This window comes from Gossypium hirsutum, chromosome A09 (assembly GCF_007990345.1).
Source record: "Gossypium hirsutum isolate 1008001.06 chromosome A09, Gossypium_hirsutum_v2.1, whole genome shotgun sequence".
NCBI lineage: Eukaryota > Viridiplantae > Streptophyta > Magnoliopsida > Malvales > Malvaceae > Gossypium > Gossypium hirsutum.
In genome coordinates, this window is record NC_053432.1 from 10,317,966 (window position 1) to 10,341,549 (window position 23,584).

Genomic DNA, 23,584 nt, shown 5'->3' on the forward strand with positions numbered 1-23,584 from the left:
TGAGTATTTAAATTGTAAACTTTTAGTTTTGAATATTTAAAATGAAAATTTTTGATAATTGAATGATCATTTGTGCAGTTTACCTTAATAGTAACATATAAAATATGTACAAAATTAAACTGTAAATATTATACTAAAATAAAATATGTATAATGCAATTAAAATTTAAATATTATATTAAAATAAAATTTTAATTTAATAATAAAATTAATATTTTATTAATTTAAATAACACTATCCATACAAATTTTTTATTGGATTTTTTAGCAAGTCAGTCATAAGGAGCAAACAAAGATTTTAGTAACTTTTATATATTTGATTATCGGAAAACTGGGAACGGAGTGAACTAAAAATCACCCAGCACCCCTCAAATTGATCATCTAAAACATTGGTAAGGTCGCAATATTTTTCAACAGTCAAACCCTAAAGAAGCATGGACGGCGACTCCTTAGCAAAACGACGAGTAGATAAAAGGTACTTTTACAATTTAAACGACGAACAAACTGATACCAAGTCGTAAACCACGTGACAAGCACCATCCCTATTGGTACCAAAATATAAAACTACCTCCTTTTCTCATTACCACCAATCATCTCCCGCCACGTACTCCCACCGCTCCCCCTTCCTCTAAACCCCCTCTTAAACTTCTCTGCTGTTTCTGCTTAGGGCTTCCTCCTCTTCCTCCTCCTTCAAAGAGCTCAACTGTCACTAAATCTTTTACTATGCGCAAGCTTCCCTAGCTTTGGCTTTAGCAAAAACGTCGATGTCAAAGATGATTCGCTTCATATTTTGGCTTTTTTCCACTGTTTCGTTAATGGCGGTGATTGGAACGGCGTCGCATTCGAGCTCTGGTCCTCACATAGCTGACGTCAACATACTTTTACCTCCGAAAATGACGAACCCCGTCGAATATCGGCTTCAAGGAAGCGACGGTTGTTTCAAATGGTGCTTTCTCCGTACATTTCAAAACAATACGTATATTTCTTCGAATTCGAAAACGTCTGACTTTTTTTTATCACGGTTTTTTCAGGTCGTGGGATCATCATGAGATTTTATCAGTTCTGCCGGAGTATAACGTGACCAATCATTGCTCGACAAGTGCACGGCTGAGATCGATTGCGCCTTACTCCGGTAGAAAAGAAACTGCGGTTTACGCTAGGGACGTGCACACTGGAATCGTGATTCGGTGCAAGGTTTTCATTGATAATTTTGATAGAATTCAAATATTTCATAATTCTATTAAGCTTGATCTTGATGGACTCGCTACTCTCCGAGTTCGTGCCTTTGATACTGAAGGTAATTTCGAAAATTAGGAACACACACACACACACACACACACACTCGAATAGACTAACATTCACTTCGTTTGATTATTGCTTTTCTTACTTAAAGAAAAGAATGATACCGAAGAATTAGTAATTTAAAAAAAAAATTATTCGAATAACTATGTGCATGATTTTAGTTTTATATGGAAAGAGATCGTAATTTTTTTTATTTTGGTCATTTGTTAGTTAATTATGATTTTTTTTATTGCAACATTTTATTAAGTAAATTGTAACGAAGCATTTCAGCCAGTAGTGAAGAATACTAAGTTAGCATTATGTTACTTTTAGCTTATATCGAAGAACATTCACTCTTATTATTTATTTTTTGGTTTTTGTGTGTGTATAAATATTATGGTTTATTATCTTCACTTTTTACTTGTATTCCAGACAATGTGTTTTCGTCATTGGTGGGTTTACAATTCATGTGGAAGCTGATGCCAAAAACTAGTGGGTTGAGTCATCACCTTGCCCATGTTCCTTTGAAGGATTCTCCCTTAAGTGACTGTGGTGGACTGTGTGGTGACTTAGATGTCCAGATAAAACTTGAAGAAAAGGTAATTGTCTGGTACAGTTTCTGTAGCAATGAGTTGACTTTTAATGTTGCATTAAATCGAAACTTATTCTGTAATATATGCTGCAGGGTGTATTTTCAGATTTATTTGTTGTAAAAGGCATTCATATTGGCCATGAGAATGTTTCAGTACAATTGCTTGAGCCACCGTTAAAGGGCATGGGTGATAAGATTGTTCTAACTGTTGCAGAAGCTATGTCACTATATCCACCGTCACCTGTTTTCGTCCTCATTAAGGCTACTCTCCATTATAGTCTTAAGGTTATCCGTGAGAATGTTCCTCAAGGTTTTCTTTTCTGAATCCCTTCATTAACATGTTCTAGTAATTGAATTGATGGGTGTTTCTTTATGCTGTCAAGTCCATTTGGAGTAAACTGGCTATTTTTGTTGCATTGATTGATATTCTTAGGAAAAGACTAAGTATCTTTCAACTGGTATTTGCAGAGGTATCTCTTCCATCGCCACATCATCGATGGTCTGTCTCAAACAGTTCAGTTGCTGAAATGGACTCTACGATGGGTGTCATTCATGCGCTAACATTGGGTGAAACAACTGTCATTGTTGAAGATACTAGAGTTGATGGCCATAGTCAGATGTCATCTCTTAAGGTGGTCTTGCCAGATACCTTGTCTATGTACATATCACTATTATCTGCTTCTGGTGATCCAATAGAAGGAATGGAACCCATTCCCCCTATGGCACGTTGGTATGTTGTTTCTGGAAAACAATACGTCATTCAACTTAAGGTTTTTTCTCGGGGACCATATGCACAGGAAATCTACATTACTGAGGTACCTTATGGGTTATTTCTGTTATCCATTGATATAGTTGAGCTATGTTAACATCAAGAACTTTTTGGTTTGATTCGCTTGATGATTGGGTTCTTGTTCTTTTTTTGACAATACTTAAAGGGTCAATAAATTTTTAGGTTAAAGATTTTGTTGTCACTCAGTTGTTAGCTCACTTGTCTAATTTGATACGCTAGTATGTTTCTCATTATTTTCTTGGTCATTTTCAAATCAGACTTCCTTTTTTCCATTGCAGAATGATGATATTGAGTTTTATGACAACCAATCTGGCTATTGGAAAATTGTCCCTGTGTTAGAGCCTATTGCATCTAGATACGGCTGGAGGAGTGCTAGAATTTTGGAAGCTACTTCAGAGGGACTGGGGAAACTAACAACCTCTTTAGTTTACTATAATGGACATCATGATAGTAAGGAGGTGAAATGTCATTTACTTACCTTTTTTCTTTTCTTCCTATGCTTTTAAGAGACAAGATTATAGAAGCATCATTATTTTTTTCCTTCTAATTTTATTGTTTGCAATTGATTACTTTTATCTCTCTTGGACTTGTCATTTAGGTTCTCAAGGTTATGCAAGAGGTTATTGTATGTGATCAAGTAAAGTTTAGCTTGGGAAAAGTAACTGGTGAATCTCAAACTATTCTCCTTCCTTGGGCACCTGCAGTACATCAGGAGATGGAGTTAAAGGCTGCTGGAGGTTGGTAGCATTTTACTCATTCAATTCATAAAATAAAATTTACAAGTTCTAACACCTATTTATGGGTTTCAATGCTATTTTAGGTTGTGCAAAAGCCTCAAGTGACTATAAATGGTTTTCTTCAGACATTACTGTTATTTCGGTCACTGCATATGGAGCTGTCCAGGCGAAAAAGCCTGGTAAAGCTACAGTGAAGGTGGTGTCAAGTTTTGATTCATTCAATTACGACGAGGTAATAAATTTGTTTCTTCTACTGCGTTTTTCATTCTTTTGGTTGCAAAGGATCCTAGTGTAGCATAAAATTTATAAAAATTCTATGATAGCTCTCTGTTGCTTCCTTTTTCATTGATGTTTAAAATTCTAAAATATAGACTTGCTTGTTTTTGTACCCTATTAAAGCTTCCAGTTTCACTTGTTCATTGTTTATATTTTCTTTTGAAGTTACTTTCTGTAATGTTTTTGACAGGTTATGATTGAAGTTTCAATTCCATCCTCTATGGTTATGTTACAAAACTTCCCTGTTGAGACTGTTGTGGGATCACATCTCCCAGCTGCTGTTTCAATGAAAGCATCAAACGGTTACACCACATTCCAGAATCATTTGGAAACTTCTTTTCTTCCTTGCAAACTTTCTTGTTGAAGTTGACTTGCCATTTGCAGATGCCTACTTTTCTAGATGTGATGCATTTCATTCCTTTATAAAGTGGAAAGCTGGAAGCGAGTCTTTCATTGTTACCAATGCTACAGGAGAGGCACCAGTCCTTCAAAAGGAAGATAATTTGGAACTCCATGTACCAGTAGATGGTCCTCCATGTTCATGGACTTACATATATGCTTCTGCATCTGGTCAAGCTATGCTGCATGCAACATTTTCAAAGGAATATCATCATATTGATCCCTCTTTAAGTGGGCCTATTGTTTTAGGGGCAACTTCCAGAATTGCATCATACATGCCTCTTACTCTGCACCAGGCAGGTGACGGGAACCAGTTTGGTGGTTACTGGGTTAATACAGCTCGAATAGAAACTACTAATAAACTAGAAGATCGAGATAAGGTATATCTTGTCCCTGGAACACAAGTAGATGTCATTCTTCATGGAGGGCCAGAAAGGTGGGACAAAGGTGTTGAGTTTGTGCAGAGAGTGGAGATTTTTGATGAAGAACATACACATGACAATGGGGTTGATGTTCATCTGATTTCTAGCAGCGATGGTAGTTTGTACAGACTTTTATGCCAAACACTGGGGACCTATGTAAGCTTCTGTGCTGTTTCCTGGTTGGCCTTTTACGAGTTTCAATTGAAGTCCATATTGTTGCTATTTGTTTCTTACAAATATGGTTTATCAATCAAGAGTCATGATATGTTGCTTTCTATGGTTCCTAACTGTTCAGAGACTTGTTTTTAAACGTGGAAATTTGGTTGGAGATGATCATTCTCTTCCCGCATTAGTGGAAGCTTCCTTGTCTCTTGCTTGCAGCCTTCCTTCCTCAATTGTGGTAATAGTGGATGAACCTGGTAAATGTTGTTTATATTGGGTGGATGTGAAATATGACATTTGATTTTTCTACTCTTCTCTTTTTCTGCTGTTTAACCAGTTGTGTGGTTTTGGTTGATGTTATAGTTAATAATCGAGATGTTATTCGGACTGCAATTCAAGCTGACCGTAGCCCGGGGCAAAGTCAAGTCACCCCAGTTACTGTGGCTAATGGGCGAACTATTAGAGTGGCTGCTGTAAGTATTAGTACCACTGGGGAGCCTTTTGCAAACTCTTCTTCCCTGTGCTTAAAGTGGGAGTTAGGCAGTTGTGACAGTCTGGCTTATTGGAACCATGCTTATGATTCAGAGAACTATAATCCATCTAGTTGGGAGAGGTTCCTGGTCTTGCGAAATGAATCGGGATCGGTACTGCTGTTGATTCATTACTTTCTAGTTCTGGTTTTTAGTTATATTTAGCAATATCTTTGCCATGAGGTAAGTAGATAAACCATCATACAATTGAATGCTAAGGGAAGGAGTGAGAGGTCTTTCTAAAAATTGGAAGGGGAGGTTGAGTGAAGACCAAGTGCACTCAAATACAGTGAGGATAACTGTGATGATAATCTTTAAATTAAATGAAGATATCACAGCAAAAAAACTATTAGTAGTATCTCCTTGAAATAATATCTTAAGAGTTGTAAGCATGAAAAAGTGCATATGGGTTTAAATTGGCTTCAAATGTAAGTTGGCGATATAGATAAATAATTTTTTGCCGCATTTAAGTATCTAATATTGGTTTCAATTGATTAAAAAGCAGGTTAGAGGCATCATTCTTGCGTGTTAGGTTATAAGTAACTAGAGAAGTATAAGAAAACCTAACTGGGGAGCTTGCATCTGCTTCATTCAGTTTTTCCCCATCCTATGTGTTTTATCCTCACTTTTGTAGTAATTATGTACTCTTGGGGCATAATGAGTGTGAGGTCAACATTCCTAAAGAACAATATCACCTCTTCTGTTTAGAGGTTGTACAAGTTTGACTATTTGGATTATTCGCACCCTAGCATCTAGTCTTCTCATTTTTGTATTTGTAATATATCAGTAGACACTTGTTGCCTCTGAATACTGTTATTTAATATTCTTGATACTTTAGAGCTATAATATCTAGATGGTTGGCCTTCCATTTGTTTTTATTCCTTAAGTATTGAATAATTAATGCAACTTTTTTCTTCTCAGATGTGTTAAGTTGGGATAAAAATGAGATTTAAATTGCTTTTGTCTCAGTGTATTGTTCGTGCCACCATTACTGGATTCTTTGGTAGTTCCGCAGCTGACCGTTATTCTGCTAAATTGCTAGAAGGTTCAGATAATTTTCTTACAGATGCTGTAAGGTTACAGGTAGGCTGTTTTGGCATGTTTATATTTCTGTTTTTACTGCATAAAATTGAAGTGTCTTCTCTGCTATTTTTCTTGCTGTGAATAATCTACTCAAACAAGCTTTGTTTGCCCTCTATGGTTCTTTCTTTAGAAAAAAGAATATTGTTATTAATGTGTTTTTCTTTCTTTGGGGCACTAACATAGTATAAAAGTTTATTCTAATATTTTGATATGTTAATCTTTGCAGCTTGTTTCTACTCTAAAAGTGAGTCCGGAGTTCAATCTGTTATATTTCAACCCTAATGCTAAGGTAGAAATCCAGTACCATCGCTGCTTTAATCATTCATTTGGTAATTTCAGTTGAATATGTTTTATAATTTTGAACCATGTTAGATGAAGTTGATGTGATACATTGCTTTTGAAGCTGATTTGATCATTTTCTTTGTAATATTCATTGCCAGAGAAACATTTAATACATCTTTTGCTGGTGGCTTATATATATGTTATGAAGTTTGATGAACTTGCCAATGAATTTATGTTTTTGCCTTCAATAAACTTGTTTGCTTTATACTTTTATTCTCTAACAAACTGGTGACAGTGGCTATTTGGTTTCCCATTTTCTGAGCCATTGCATTTTCACAGATCTAATTATTAGATTAAATAATCTGTTGCTATGGTTCCCTTGCTAGTAGCTACATGAGGATTATGGGTTTGCATATCTAATGAAAAATAACAGTTTGGATTGGAGTGTTACCGTGGTTCCCTTGCTAATTGCTACATTTGGAATTTAAGGAATTCTCTTGGGCAGTGCTTGCTGTTAAGTTCTTCAATAAAGGAGTAAACGAATGGATAACTGAAGCTTCAAACTGCCAATAATTTTTGTTCAAAATAACTTTCATCTATGCATGTCTTTATGATAATGGAAAAGGTGAATGGTAAAATCTGGGGGAGCTATTGTAATAGCATTACTGTATATACAAGCAATTTTAACAATTTCATCCTGCCTGAGTCCCAGTATATCATCATCTTTTTTGATTTATCATTCTAATCAGTCAAAAAGATAGTGTGCTACTAACAACATATATGTAGTTGTCATGATTCCACATTCTACAGCTCTTAACCGGATGGATATCTTTTTCATGCTTCTTTTTATTTGTTAATTATGCTGTTGCTCCTTAGTTGAATATTGAGCAAATTAGATTTTAGATTAAAGGACTATAACTATGTTTAGTTAGTGTGATGTTTGATGGTACCTCAATGTGTAGAGGCTTTTGAGCCGGACATCTTCAATCCTTTTGAGCATAATTTTTTTTCAAACCAACCCTATTGGTTTGATTTTGTTTTCAGGCATAAAATACTCCTAATTGTCTTTTTTCTGGAATTTTGGCCGTTTATGATTTTCGTACAATATACTCAATCATTGTATCCATTTAGGCAAATTTGTCAATTACTGGAGGGAGCTGTTTCTTGGAAGCTGTTGTGAATGATTCTCGAGTCGTTGAAGTTACTCAGTCACCACCTGGTTTACAATGCTTACAACTGATTTTATCACCGAAAGGCCTTGGAACTGCAGTTGTGACAGTTTATGATATTGGGCTTACTCCTAATCTTGTGGCTTCTGTCGTGGTAATCTCTCCATTTTGAAAATGAATATACTTGTTATTTGCTTAAAGTGCGTTTCTGTTTGACAAAGTTGAAGGGAAGTTTGTAGGAAACCCCTTTAAGTGGATGTTGATTCTATATGCATTTTATTCATGCAATATGATTAGGTAATTTATGAGAATCTTGCATGAAATCCTTTTGATTTTCCAAACATATCATGCTTCAATGTGTATATATTTTCAAGAGAGCTTCATTTTAAGTACTTAAAAGAAGTACTGCTTGTGAAAGTTGGTGCTTTACCTTAAGTCCCTAACTAATTTGAAATACATGAAATATTTGGACTTATATTGTTTAAGGTTCAACCATGCTACAGTAAATAATGCTTTTTATTTACTTGAAGTAAATCCTGGGCTCTCTTGGCAAATTTGAAGGAAATGAAAGTCTGGAAGTAATCCCTTTCTGGGGATGTTGATGCTGTTCACATTTGAAAAATTATCTAAAAGCAACTTGCTCAAACACATTTCTTTATTGTCTAGAAAAGAGATGTCTTTTATGTTTGTTCAGGCCAACAAATTCAGTTATAAATGAATCCCTGTTTTAATTAGAGGAAGGTGTGGTACTATGTTTTTTTGAATCTTTATCATGTCATGCACGTATAAAGTGATAGCTGAGATCAACATGAAGTTTTCTTTCATTGCTTCAAAATGAAATGTTGGGTTAAGTTGAAATTACAACATGCTATGTATTCAGAAGCTCTTATTTACTATTCATACCAGCGTTATGCGTTCTCCCACTGATGATACCTTCATGTTTTATATCTCTTTGCTCATAATTTATTATTCTGATGACATTTTTACAGGTCCAAGTTGCAGATATAGACTGGATTGAGATTATGTCTGGAGAAGAGATAAGCCTTATGGTGGGTTCTTCACTGGACCTTATACTTAATTGATACTTTCTTTTCCACTTCCAATCCGGATTAGCACTTATTGACTGGTAATTTTTTATCTGAAGGAAGGAAGTTCAAAGTCAATTGGTTTGATGGCTGGGGTTGATGATGGAAGCACTTTTGACATTCCTCAGGTTTGAAATGATTGCCATTTATCATTCTCCTGAAGCTATATGTACCAGATAATCTTTTGTGGAGATATGTTTTAGACTAAATGCTGTGGGAAGTGTGTTAGGTATTTAGCCAAGTTGAGTCCAGAATCTTGGCACACAGTTCCTTATGCATATCTGTCCTCTCATGCCAGAGATCCTTTTATAGTAACCTAATGGCTATCTTAGAAGTAAAAGATATATACACAAACTATTTTGACAATATATCTCATAATATACGGTCTTGCATTGAAAATATATCTTTGTACATGTCAGTTTATCCTGATTTTGAAAGGTTTCTGATGTGTCTACGCCAATGCTTCCATGTACGAACCATGTTTTCACATTCTTTGTGTTCCTATTGTGCAGTATGCGTACATGAATATCCGTGTGCATATTGAAGATGATATAGTGGAACTTGCGGACAAGGATGATTTCTCAAGCCCTAGCGGTCGATATATAGGTGCACAGACTTTCAAAATCAGGGCAAAACATCTTGGTGTCACAACTCTTTACGTAAGTCGTTTAGCACTCCTGAAAATTTCTTTGATGTTATCATTTCCTTGGGGCTTGTTGAGGTTTCTCAATCAAGAGTTTGTTTGCATAAATTTCAAGATAGATCTTGATAACAGGTCAGTGCTAGACGACATTCTGGACATGAACTATTGAGTCAAGCTATAAAGGTTGAGGTTTATGCTCCACCAACAATTCACCCACCAAATATTTTCCTAGTACCAGGCGCTTCTTACTTGGTGTGGCTCTGCATTCCATTACTTTCTGTTAACAGTTCTTGTATCATATGGAACGTCATATCCTTTTCCCCTCAAATCCTTGTGCTCCCTTTTCCCTTTTCCTCCATGTTTCTAACTATATCAAATATCACATGTATTTTTCATGCTTTTAGCTCACTATTAAAGGAGGTCCAACCCTTGGTGCCTTTGTGGAATATACAACTACAGATGATGCCATTGCAACAGTGGACAAAACTTTAGGGCGATTGACTGCAACTTCACCTGGAAACACTGTAAGATTTGAGATATGATAAATAACAATTGTGTTGTTTATCTATATATAAAAAACAATTGCTTATGACTTCTCAATTTTACGTTCATGGAGATTAGTGTCAATGAAGCTGTAGTTTGTTGAGCACTTTGTATTTTCAAGTTGTAAATAAACTAGACAGGCCACTTGAACAGATTTGGTTTGTGATGAATGGAGACATTTTCTTGTGGGTGGACACTGTTGAGTGTTTATTCTTTGCCGTCATTTCTTGTCACTCTCTATTTCACCAGCCATACATAGAAGTGGGAAAATCTCATTTGTACTCAGCAGCCTTACTAAATGAACTGAACGCTTCTACGCTGCTCTTATAAGAGCATACATGTGGATATCTAATATGTCTTTGTCAGCTGTTCATGGTCATATTAATACGTTTAGCCCAAATGTACTTGCTGGCTATGCAAAGTGATTTAACATTAGTTCTTCTGGTAAATTTCATCATTTAAAATTCTATCAAGGTTAAATCTTTATCCCCAGCTTGCTTCATCACCAAAACAGTGAAATGCCAGTGCTTGATTTTCCCTTAACAAACAAGTTTTAACTATATGTTAAGTTTTTAATTTGGATTTACTTTTTGGTTTTTCCACCAGACACTGCTTGCCACAGTTTATGGGAATGGCGGTGATGTGATTTGTCAAGCAGATAGCAGTGTTAAAGTGGGAGTACCGTCTTCAGCGATATTGAATGTACAAAGTGAACAACTTGCTGTTGGCCGTGAGACACCAATTTATCCTTTATTTTCTGAGGCAAGTATGGCTAGCCTAAAGAAATATCTCACTATCTATTTCAATCTGAATTTGACTGAGATTTTGTATTTTCAGGGAGACTTATTTTCTTTCTATGGGCTATGCAAAGACTACAAGTGGAACATAGAAGATGAAGAGGTTGAATCAAATGTTGTTTCCAGTAGTATTTGTCTTTGATTTATTAATTTGTCATATGCTTCAATTTTGTTGATTTTTTTGGTAGAAAAGATTCATTTCCTTTTCCTTTATAGGTGTTAACATTTGGGGTTCCACTGGTTGGTTCGGAAACAGTTCAACACGTTAGTTATGTGGATAACAAAGAACTTAGTTTTATCAATGTTCTGTATGGAAGGTATACTTGTGTTAATGAAAATTATATTGTTTTTCTTTTGAAATACAAATTATTATTGTTATTCATCTGCTGCTTCATGTAGTAAATAAATATTGGCTGTGCACTTGAAATTTCATTTATTTATTTTAAAATTTCTGGAAGTGATGGGGTGGAAACCACGTTAATGATTGTGGTTGTTGTTTTCCCTTCTCACAAAATTGTTCATTTTCAGGCATCCTTCATTAAAACTTGCTGGAGTTTGAATGCTTGGGATTGAATAACTTATACTGCATCTTATTCGTATGATAAATGATTTATAAATGTCTTATTCCACAAAATTTGTTTGGTTTTAGAAGTTATTAGAAAAATTTTAAGTTGATGTCTTTCAGTGAAGGACTTTGATTTAAGTTGAAGGTTTATCTGCAAGGTTAAAGTGGCAAACACTTAACAAATTTTCTTTCTGCCTCTTTGTAGTAATGAAACTTGGTCTTAGGTATTGGACATCAGTCTGTAGAATGATGATATCTAGATAATTTTTCTGACTGAATTTGCTCAGTTGAACCACAATGCTCATGACATAGATGATCTAGTCTTATAGCTAAATTCAGGAAAAATAAGCTTAGGGCTTATTTGGATTTTGACATGATTTAACTTATATATCCACTGAACTTCAGTGACCCATTCTTTCATATTCTTAATCTTGAAGTGATTATATATCAATCCTGGCAAGCTGAATCTCCTTTCTGATCTGACCAAACTATCCAATTATACTAGCTTTTCAAATGAATAATTATCTCTCTTCTTCAGGGCCCCAGGGAGGACAAATATTGCAGTTTCATTCTCATGTGACTTTATTTCTTCTGGTTCACACATGGAGGCAAGGACTTACAATGCTTCTCTCTCACTATTGGTAGTGTCTGATCTTCCCCTGGCACTTGGAGCTCCTGTCACATGGCTTCTTCCTCCCCATTATACCACATCTAGCATCTTACCTTCATCAGTAGAGTCACATGGGCAAAAAGATGGTCAGAATCGCAAAGGAAGCATAATCTATTCTTTGTTAAGAAATTGTAAGGAAGCAACAGAAGCTTCACAGCGTGCTGTTTCTATTGATGGGGACAAAATAAAAACAGAAGAGAGCAATAATCTTGCTTGCATTCAAGCCAAAGATCGCATCACTGGGAGAACTGAGATTGCTTCTTGTGTCCGGGTTGCTGAGGTATTGTACAACCTTTTGTATTTCCCGCTCAATGACTTAACATATGTAGCAAGTAGCTAATACTCCTTTTCCATTCTCGCTGACTATCAAACTTTGTTACTGTCTAGATATTTGTTACCTAGTCAAGTTGCATATTATTTGGTGTCCTATCATTCCAATGGCAGAATGTTAAAAAATGTGTTTTGAAATTTTCGTAATATCTTTTGGAAAGATGATTTATATTCCTTTTAGGTGGAGCAAATAAGAATAACAAACAAGGAGCTTCCAGTCCATTCAATTGATCTCGCTGTTGGTGCAGAAATTGAACTTTCAATAAGTTACCATGATGCTATAGGTAAACTTATGTTAATTATTTTCACTCTGTTATTTTGTATCCTAATTGATTACCTCTTATGATTTTGTACTTTCTCAGGAAATCCCTTTTACGAGGCTTCTAATGTTATTCTTCACCATGCTGAAACTAATTATCCCGATGTGGTCTCTGTTAACAATACCCGTGGCACCAATATGATTCATCTAAAGGTCTGTTGATCTTTGAAATTAATTGAAAATTTAGGGTGACCAATCAAGCAGTTTTCTTTCTCTTTTTACTTCTATTGCTTTACGATTTATCATATAGACTGCACTGCATAAAAGATCTCATTCAAGCGCACAACAAATTTACCTCAAGCTATATCATTTAATCAAATGTTCTGCTTGAAGGCAATGCGACATGGTAGAGCTCTTCTCCGTGTTTATGCAGTGCAGTCTATATGCTGAAACTAATTACCCTGATGTGGTCTCTGTTAACAATACCCGTGACACCAATATGATTCATCTAAAGGTCTGTTGATCTCTTGAAATTAATTGAAAACTTAGGGTGACCAATCAAGCAGTTTTCTTTCTCTTTTTACTTCTATTGCTTTACAATTTATCATATAGACTGCGCTGCATACAAGATCTCATTCAAGCGCACAACAAATTTACCTCAAGCTATATCATTTAATCAAATGTTCTGCTTGAAGGCAATGCGACACGGTAGAGCTCTTCTCCGAGTATCAATTGACAATCGTCCACAGAAGTCTGACTATATGCTGGTACGTATTTCCTCGTCTCTAAATCACTAACTATATCTTAGATTTATCACTGCACAACATGTATCTGCATACGTGCACGAACAAGATTCAGCTCATAAATGCTAAACTTTCTTAAGCTCAAATTGCTTGTGCTTTTTTCTAAGGATGTAAGGCCTTGTTCTGACATGCATTTGATTCCAATTCATTACTTCTATTGCAATAAGAAAAGTTTTATGCTTTGACCAAAATCTGTTAATTTGTGTTGATTGATAGTTTCTCTCCAGCTTATAAGCCTTATCCTTCATTGTTCAGATTTCAGTTGGTGCCTATGTGCATCCCCAAAATCCAGTTCTCCACCAGGGGAGTTCTATTAACTTCAGCGTAGTAGGTGGGTTTATGGTGGAATATTATTTCTAAGAAGGAATTTATCATTTTTCCTCTAATACTCTGTTTTTTGTCCATTCTGTGTTAGGCTCTGATGATCAAGCTTCAGGTCACTGGCATAGTGTCAATGAAAGTGTTATAGTTTTACACACTCAATCTGGACAGGCGGAAGCAGTTGGAGAGGGATCAACCCAAGGTACTAAATAATCATTAATAATATCCTTTACTGTGTTAAATCTGCTGGATTTTAGGAAATTGATGTGAAATATGTCATTGTATTGAGATGCCATTCAGTGATTTAATTTTTGTTATTTCTAAATAGTTTCTTTTGAAAGTTCAAATGTCAAGCTGCGAACAACAGTCACAGTTCTACCTGGAAGTACCCTTGTTGTGGATGCCCCCAAGGAGATGCTGACAAATGTTCCGTTTCCCTCCCAAGGATTTAGCTTTTCCGTGAAGTTCAGGTTTGTACATTAATTAGTGCTTTTAATTGTGTTATGCCAACTTACAACTTGACTCTGGTCAATTTATTGGGAGGTCAACAGTTATTCTAAAATTTTAAGTGGGTTAGAAGACTTATGGCAAATCAACCTTATAAACATTATTTGAAGCATACTAATCATCTGCTTTTGGAGAATGTTAGCATTACTTCATTGTTCAAATGAATGTAAAATAATTTTGGTCTGGAATAAGCTTTCCACAAGATGTGTTAAAATATTCTAATTTTCTTTGGTCTGAACACTGATGTACTATGTAGTCTCGATATGGTCCTTACAGTTTATTTATAATTTAGTACTATACACTAATTCAGTGGGTTTCTTAAACATATATGTATGACTGATGCTTAGGTTTCCTTTTCTGAATTTTGAAATTTATTAATTTTAAGAAATTGTATATGACAATATTTTGGTGGCAGATCATCTTTGGTATTAAGTGTACTGTCTATAAATTGTGACTTGTTCTTTTATGTGAAAGACTAATGGTTATTTATCCAGTTGTGTTTTGCGCAAAATAACCAATGAATAAGCAAAATTTTTAACTGTTGCCATATACTAGTGATACAAATGACAAGATCAACACTGTTGGAAGCAGTAAAGGAGCCCCATATGACTGTAGGGTAGACCCTCCTTTTGTCGGGTATCTCTCTCTCATTCAAGTTAGAATGTTGATCTAGCATATAAATTGTACTATTTGTAATGAATTTTTTTTTTTTAATCTCTGCAGCTATGCGAAGCCATGGATAGACCTTGATACTGGCAACTCGTTTTGCCTTTTCTTCCCTTACTCCCCAGAGCATTTGGTCCGCACCATACCCAAGTTGAAGGACATGAAACCATATATTTATGTTTCCATTAATGCTTCAATGAAAGAGCACAGCCATGTTTCTGGATCTGCATCTGCACTTTTTGTCGGGGGATTTTCCGTAATGCAAATGGGAAAGGTAATTGATTGATGATTTATATTAAATTTTCATTTAATATAGAAGACTTACTTTGATTTACTGTTCTCTGTGTCACATAAGGTTATTGAACTATTATTATTGGGTTTATATTTTAACTGTTTCAGTTCTTATCTTGGTGCCCCTTTGTACAGTTCTTGACTTAAACATGAATAGGGGGATCATGGATGATTTTCTAAATGTTTTGCTTGTTTCAGGATATAGCACAGTTAAATCTGACACCAGACTTTAACAAGACTATCATAACCATCTTGGGAAACACAGGTAAAATGACTCAGGCACACACTTTCTTTTCATCTCCTCGCCTCCTATGCCACCACCTTCCTAATTTATTTTTAAGTTTTTTTTTATATGGACTAGAGTGCACATGATGCAAGATTCCTTATACACCCCCTGAGACTAAGTAGCCAGTGGCTGTAGAACAAAAATGATTGTATTAGGGCTATTAAGGTATCTGAATGAAGAAAAAAGGGTAACGGTGGTTGGGAAGAGGATGCAAGTTACCAGAGTTCTAAGCTTTAGGTAATGATTATGTATGTGTGTGGTTGGCCTTTTGTATTCTATGTAAGCATAAAAGGATTCATGGAACATTTCTAGTTAGGCAATATATGCTGTGACTCACTTTTGCCAAGTGAAACCCCATAGCTCATTGATGGACGATTGCAAGTGTGAAGCATTCATGTCTGACATTTTTCCATTTTGATAATTAACCTTTTAGAAGTTCTGCTTTATAGCTTTTAGAAAAGCTCCTATAGTTTCTGTTTGACCTTATAAACACTTCCCTACTCCCAGACTTATGTCTACTGCTTCCGTGCCTCTGATGCATTCCATAGTTCCATTTATCAGTCAAATCTTATTCTTATCTTTCATTTGGTCTTTGTAGATGTTGAAATCCACTGGCATGGCCAAGATTTGTTAGCAATCAATCCCATCCAGAAAGAAGGATTTGGTCTCAGTCGCCGCATAGATTATGAGGTGCGATTGCGAATATTTTCTTAATCTAAGAACAAATTTGTTCAGTCGCATGGGTTAGCCAAGTGGTAAGGGTCGGTTGGGGTTGTACAAAAGAAAATGCTCTGCTAGCTTAAATACTCAAAAGCACAGTGCATCTTTTGAATTGATCGAATTATAGAATGAAAAGCTCCTGCGATGGAAAATATTCAAAACCGTAACAAGCTTCAAAATTATGATATTTGCAATAAAATATTTGGAGGCAATGTTCAAAATTTCAATCTTTTCATTTCTTGATATTATTCTATTTGTGATTTCAGGTAAAAGCACTTAGTGCCAAGCGATTTGCAGATAAAATCATTGTCAAACTCCCATCCACTGGTCAGCCTAGTCTTGAATCTGGATTTTTTTTTATTATGATGACAACAATGAAGCTTCTCATCTTTCTTTTTTTTCAGGTCAAAGAGTGGAAGTGGATGTCAACTATGAACCAGATGAAAAATCTGAAGCTACTATTAACTTTTCCTTTTGGGCGAAGGTTATGGGAAGTATTGCCCTAACAGTAATCACACTGATCATTGGCTTCATATGTTTCCTCGACCGACCTCTTGGATCATCCCAGCCACCATCCACTCCTCTGTGCAGTTCAAGCATATCAGCACCTGTCACGCCAGACCGGAGAAGTCCCCTTCGTTTGGACGAACAATCTCCACGAACACCGCAGCCATTTGTAGATTATGTGAGAAGAACAATAGACGAAACTCCATACTATCGGCGAGAAGGTAGGAGGAGGTTTAATCCTCAGAACACATACTAAAAATCTCTATAATCTGGCTGCCCTTTAACTTCATTTTTGTTGTATTGCTTAGAAGTTAGAATCTGGCAAAATGTATGCCAAATTTTGTTGTATCTTGTATGTGTATATACAGGCGAAACATACAACCGCGAACTTCATTGACAGACTTGATGATTGGATCATATCAGTGATTTAGTTTTGTTGGTATGATTTCTTATTATAATCTGTGTTTAAGGTGTTTCATAAATTTTGTTATGGTAATAATTTGTTTTATATGAATTGTCTCGTTCATATATTTGTGTTGTGTTATGCTGGATCTCAGTCAAGGTTTGTTAGTACTGGACCGGTATTGGTACCTACTGTAAATCAGTACCAAGTAGTTAAGTTTAGGCTAATTCGGTTTATATTGGTGCATTTTGTCGAGGGGTGAGTGGTCAATTAAATCAATTAAATTTAGTAGAATTGACTTTAAAAGAAAATTATTTTCGTAACTTAATTTGAAATTTTTAGTTTGAATTGAGTGAACTATAATTCAAAGTAGAGTTAAATGAATTTGTTTAGAGTCAAATTAGAAAAAGTAAATATGTGAAGATGAAATTTTGTTGTCAATAATCTAAATTTTAAGTTGAACATAAAATTGAGGTTGTATATATTTCAAAGTAAATAAAAATGATAAATTTGATTTGATAATTTATTTATTTATTCAAGATTTTGAATTAACTATCTAAAAAAAATTAAAAACTCTTGCAATTTAACATTTAAAAAACTAAATTTTTTAATTTTTTATAATTTGTATAAAATTTAGGATTTTTGAAGATTATTTTAAAATTTATTTTTTAGGGATTAATTTATTTATTTTCAAAATTGAAGGGACACAAGTAGATACATTAATTTGTTATTTGAGAATATTTAATTCTAACTAAAACTCAAAAAATAAAATTCCTTATTTTAAAAAATAAAATTCCTTATTTGAATTGATTTGAAAAAAAACATGAATACTTAATTTGATTAACTTAAAATCTAAAGTTTTGTTCTATTTCTTTTTAAATCAAATTTTTTTTGATATAAATCAATTTTTAAATTGTTTTATAATTACATTTAAAAATATATATTCATTAAAATAAGTTACAAACCCAGTTAATAATTTTATACGCTAAAAAAACTTAATTAATAATTTTATGTTGTTACCTTGAAAGAAAGGATAATAGCAAAAAATCTTTGTACTTAAGTACTGACATGTGTCACTTTTGTCAGTGTTTTTATTTGTTGAAAATGTACTAAGGACCTAATATTAATTAACCCTTAATGTTTTTAATGAAAAAAATGAACTAAAGAAAAAAGTGATTCATGTAGTTGAATTCCATAATCCATACGTAGTTCTCACTTATGAATCCAAATGCACACTGATATTTAGCTTTAAAACAACATTAAATCTTGAATCTTTAACCTTCATACCTTTCTTTTCATTGGAAAACAAATCGAAAGTTTACAAATTAGATGATTAATTCTTCAATGGAAGACGAAGTATTTGACTTAGCAATCTTGAATTAATTCTAAGACAAAAAAAAAAAAACAACTTGAAAATTTGAACATATAAAGAACTCTAAATTGAAAGTTTCAACTTAAAAAAATCCTAAATTTTCTTAAAATATGGACACCAATAGCATACAGTAGGGAACACATAGCTTCAGCCAGTGAACCCAAATTTCAGATTTAGGAAAAGATCATTGAAGAATTAAAAATACAACCTTACTACCAAATTAATTAAATATAAATACTCACACCTTCTTTCCTTAGGAAATCCAAAATAAATAAAAAATCATATTTAACAACTCCAAAACAGATTAGATTTAAGAAAACAGAACTCCAGAACGGGAAACATATCGGATTTAAGAAAACCCATTTGAATCAAAACCAGAGAGAAAAAGAGGGAAAAAATAGAATCAAAAAAGAAAAAGAATCTCTGTAGTTCGAAACAGGAGAGAAATGCAAAAAAGAAAAAGTGAGAGAACTCAAAACTTAATAAACCCAAACTTTCAATCAAGAAAAGGGACATGAAAAAAAAGCTCTTGAATTTCTACGCTTCAAACTGACGATCTCAATAGTGAAGAGGCGTGACTGGCCATGAGGAAGCTACATCCGGAATGGTGCGACGATCATATGACAGAATCGACTATTATGGATCGAAATATAAAGCCAGAAGAAAAGCAGAAAAGAGAAAGGCGGACAGAAGCAGAAGCCGAGAATTCAGAAGAAAACAGAGAAAACAAAGAAGCAGAATAGCAGGGAGAAGTAAAAAGAAAGGGGAAGGGAGACGAAACAGAATCAATTCATCAAATATTCAATATGTATTTCCCCGCATAACAACACTTCTTATGTAGCGAAAAAGAAAACTAGTAACAGCTTGGTTAGTTACTACAGCTGTCAATGCAAGTAAAACACACCATTTTTACCTTACACAGTCACTATCCTATTTAAAATAAAATGTACCCTTTCACTTCTATGTTTTATTTTCCTAATTTTAATTTTGTCCCGCCACATCGACCGATTGAGGTAGTTTTCCATGGATTTTGGGTTTCAATCTGGTGGCATTTGAGAGAGTTCCTCGAAAATCTAGTCCGATAAAAAAACAAAAGGCAAAACCAAGCAACAGAAACAAGGAGACTAGAAAAGTTTTGTGAGTTTAGGGTCATGAATTTATTGATGCTTTTTAAAAAATATTAATGCCCTTTATTAGCTTGCCTTTTAAAAAATGAAATGATATAACTGTTTTGGAGTCCCTTACTTTGACTAGTTGACCTTTTTCTTTACGTAGTGTCACATGACATTGGCCACATGTTAAATGATGTCAGTATTTAATATTTTTAGGGTTAGATACCAAATCGGTAAACGAAATAAAAGTTTATGTATTAAATTGGACAAATTAAAAATTTGTGGGAAGATAGGAGGCTTTGCATCATAGAAATAAGAAAGTCCTTTGAAAGCATCATTCCAAACTTGAACCGAGTTTCTTTCTTTTCCTTCGTAGATGGCGGTATTACAAGCTTTCCAAATTTCTCAACAAATGTGAGCAATGAGATCAAGACCATGAAATGAATTAAAAGAAAGCATTATATGCATTGGGATCACCATTGAGCAAAGGATGGACACCTGACTGAATTTGGGTCACAATGAAAGATTAAAGCATGCTAAGTAGCCCAGGCTGATGGGCAGAAGAAAATAATATGCTCCAATGATTCTCAATGATCGTTATATCTAGGAAATAGGTTGTAAAACTTAGATGTCTTTTAACCAAATTTTCATTGGAATATGAAAATTTTGACTGTAAGGAGTATTTTACAATCCCAAATCAAGGCTCGTTCCTTTTTCTTGAACATAGTGTTGGAGCTAAAGCATCATTAGGAATGTTATCATGGGATTATCTATTGGATAATACACACGTTAGCGAAACAAAATATATAAATATAAATAAATAAATATTTATATAACTAAAATATAAATATAACAATTTATAATTAAATTGTGAAATATGAAAATCAAACAAAATAGTAATAAAAAATTGAAATAAAGAAGAATAGAGATTTTACGAAACATTGAGGCCTGTGAAACACAGTTTCCCTAAGACAGATTAGGCCGCTCTTACGACACTTGGAGAAACATTGGTCAAATGTCTTCCAAGGTACAACAACAACAACAGTGATCAAAATAGTAGCACATCTACAACGATCAACGAACGAATGTTTCCTTTTTCTATCATCGGAATGTTTGAAAAATTCGAAGAGGAAAAGGAATAGTTCTGAAAGCAAATGAGTTTTAGTGTGAAAGAGTATGATTGTGTGTAAATTTCTATATAATACACAACCTTTTATAGGCATTTAGGATGGTTGAAAATTTAGAAATAACCACAAAATCTGTCATTAAAGAGTAAAAAAATCAATTTGATTTAAAAAATTGAATCAAATTGATTGGAATCAGACACTGTCCATAAATAAGTAGATTATGTGTGCTGAGAAAAATAAATTCGTGTTGGGCTAAAATATCTGTAAGCCTATTTGGGCTTGACTAGTCCGGACATCTCGCGTTGCCCACATCATGCGATTGCACCCCAACCCCATCGGGTTTGGACTTGCACCCCTTACGTGCAAGGCAAGTTTTCAAGCTTACTTATTCAATTACCCTTCAAGAGGGTTTACATATATATACACATCTCACATCTGGTATTTAACTAATGTGGGATCTAAGCTTTTACTTTTCCTCAACAAATATTTCCAAGTAGCGTACTTTGAGCATCAATTTCTCATTCATCACTCAACTATTTTGAGCATATGATATACTGTTGTAAATGTCTCATGGATTAGAATAAGAAACCATAATTTTATGATTCAACTCTCCACCTTTACCTATTGAGAATATGCCTCAAAGTTTCATAAAAATCTAATTTTTCCAATAATCCCCCACATGAATGAAAATTGATAGTTTTATAAAAAAATTGACTCGATGTGGTGATAGAATCTACGATCGATAGTTGCATAGGATAGGTAGGTATCCACCCTTGTGAAAGTATATTTACTTTACTAGCTGATCAGTAGACGTGATGTCCTTGAACTGTTCTACCTTTTTGTGTAAACGATGATATACCTCACACAACTACCCCCTAGCAAGGTTTTAGTTCTCATGGGTATGTTCATATAGCCATGAACGTATCCTGGTTCTGCAAGAGTTTGAGAGACCTATGCCCCAGTAGTCTCCTTGAAGCTGCCCAACTTCACTCTTACATAGGTGACTTATGTTGTTTAGCTCATTGAAACATACAATGGTCATTAAAAGCATTGCTTAACCTATCCGATTTTTAGTCACTGTTTACATCATAGGAACGGACTCGGGATAAGTACCCCCACAGTGACCTCACAAGGTCTATGCAATTAGGTTGTCCTTTTGAACCTAGATATTGGGATTTCCAATCAGCTAGGTAGGGTTTTCCTTCACATAACGCCTTTTATTTTCATGGGCTTTAGTCACATTCTATGTTTTATCAACATGATCTCATTTAAGCCTTTAGTTAGCGGATTTGCAATGTTATCTTTTTATTTTTCAAAATCAATAGAGATAACTCCATTTAAGATTAGTTGTTTAACGGTATTATGTCGATGAAACATATGTCTTGACTTGCCATTATACGTTATGCTAGCAAGACCCTCCACACTTTCAAGTGGTTGTAGGATGGTTTTGTCCTTTTTTTGTGGGTACCTTATTTAAAAAGGTAATTAACTCATAGAAACACTCCCCCCACATTTTCTGTGACAACTCAAAGCTTTTTAGCAATGCGTTCATCTTTTCCTTTAGAGTTTGATTTTTCTGTTCGACTATTTTATTTGAGGAAAGTATGGTGGTGTTATTAAGTTGTGTACATTATTCAAATGATTCAACATATCCACTACCACTACCACGATCACTTAATCTTTTTATTAAGTTGGTTTTCAACTTCTTGCTTATAGAGTAAAATTCTCTTCGTCTTTTCTCTTAAGCAAATATACATAGCAATGAAGGTAATAAACATTTTTATTCCTTCCTATTGTTTGAACAAGCTTTACAAGCATTGCTATGTATTTTGTCTCAACACATGTTTCACATTTATAATTATAATTATTGTAAAACGAAGGAATGTTATTTAAGTTAATTAATGTATATAAAATTTAATAATTAACATATCCGAGCCTATTATGCCATAAATTAAATGACTCAAGCATATAAACAGAAAAAGAAGCAACATTCTTATTCATAGTTTTGCTTTTACAGAGATTGCATTTAGATTAATACATATACCCTTCCCAAAAACATTCCCCCTTTAGAAAGAATATTCTTATTCATAGTTCTTGCGTATGTTAGGCACATAAGTCCATATCGGACACTTCCTTGGAAATTTCTTCCACAGCATTGACCTCGTTAGCTTTAACTTTCTTTGAGATCCTACAGTTGGATGATTTGTGCCCTATCTTATTGCAATTCAATCATATTTCTTGAAATTTTTACTTTAAAAAACACCATCTTTTGGTCCCAGTTTAGACCTATTTTGTGGTTGTTTTCCCTTCTTGAAGTCTTTATTGACTTCTATGATGTTTGCCCTAGCAACATTTTCATTTGCTGCTTTGTTGAGCCTTTTTTTTGTACCTTTATTGTCTTCTTCAATCTGAAGTCTAACAATTAGGTCTTCCACTGACATTTCCTTTCTTTTGTGCTTTAGGTAATTCTTGAAGTCATTCCAAGCAGGAGGCAGCTTCTCAATAATGGCTGCGACTTAGAAGGATTCACTTATTATCATCCCTTCAGTAATAATTTTGTGAATGACCAGTTGAAGTTCCTGCACTTGGTTCAAAACTAATTTAGAATCAACCATTACAAAATTCAAGAATTTAACAACTAAAAACTTTTTAATTCCAACATATTCAGCTTTGTATTTATGGTCCAACGATGTCCATAATTCCTTAGTTGTTTTCTTAACATTATACACTTCGTATAGTGCATTCGACAATCCATTCAAGATGTAGTTTTGACATAGGAAATCTGAACGTTTCCAAGCTTCAACAGTAGTGAAAGCAGCAACTTCATCTACCTCGCCCTTTTTAACAGTAGGAGGG

General features: G+C 34.4%; 1 protein-coding gene across 2 annotated transcripts; it reads left to right on the forward strand.

The window, feature by feature from the left end:
* The first annotated feature begins 342 nt into the window (after nucleotides 1-342).
* LOC107892125 (nuclear pore complex protein GP210) lies at nucleotides 343-17,169 on the forward strand. 2 transcript variants are annotated; one of them, XR_005901584.1, is made up of 37 exons: nucleotides 343-944; nucleotides 1,030-1,295; nucleotides 1,712-1,878; nucleotides 1,965-2,181; nucleotides 2,340-2,686; nucleotides 2,940-3,119; nucleotides 3,260-3,398; nucleotides 3,482-3,630; nucleotides 3,865-3,976; nucleotides 4,059-4,651; nucleotides 4,791-4,914; nucleotides 5,021-5,301; nucleotides 6,157-6,270; nucleotides 6,497-6,559; nucleotides 7,684-7,875; nucleotides 8,711-8,770; nucleotides 8,866-8,934; nucleotides 9,319-9,465; nucleotides 9,582-9,701; nucleotides 9,854-9,973; nucleotides 10,599-10,754; nucleotides 10,830-10,892; nucleotides 11,006-11,106; nucleotides 11,893-12,304; nucleotides 12,536-12,638; nucleotides 12,717-12,826; nucleotides 13,309-13,380; nucleotides 13,672-13,747; nucleotides 13,832-13,939; nucleotides 14,066-14,207; nucleotides 14,800-14,880; nucleotides 14,968-15,184; nucleotides 15,400-15,466; nucleotides 15,563-15,724; nucleotides 16,086-16,177; nucleotides 16,474-16,534; nucleotides 16,612-16,648. XR_005901584.1 is itself a non-coding variant. In XM_016817122.2 (36 exons), exons 1-36 carry the CDS (start codon nucleotides 763-765, stop codon nucleotides 16,968-16,970), a joined length of 5,862 nt encoding a protein of 1,953 aa, XP_016672611.2. In that variant the 5' UTR covers nucleotides 343-762; the 3' UTR covers nucleotides 16,971-17,169. The 2 variants fall into 2 exon arrangements, 1 of the variants encoding a protein (XP_016672611.2); XM_016817122.2 differs by lacking the exon at nucleotides 15,563-15,724 and having other exon boundaries at nucleotides 16,612-17,169.
* The last annotated feature ends 6,415 nt before the right edge of the window (nucleotides 17,170-23,584 follow it).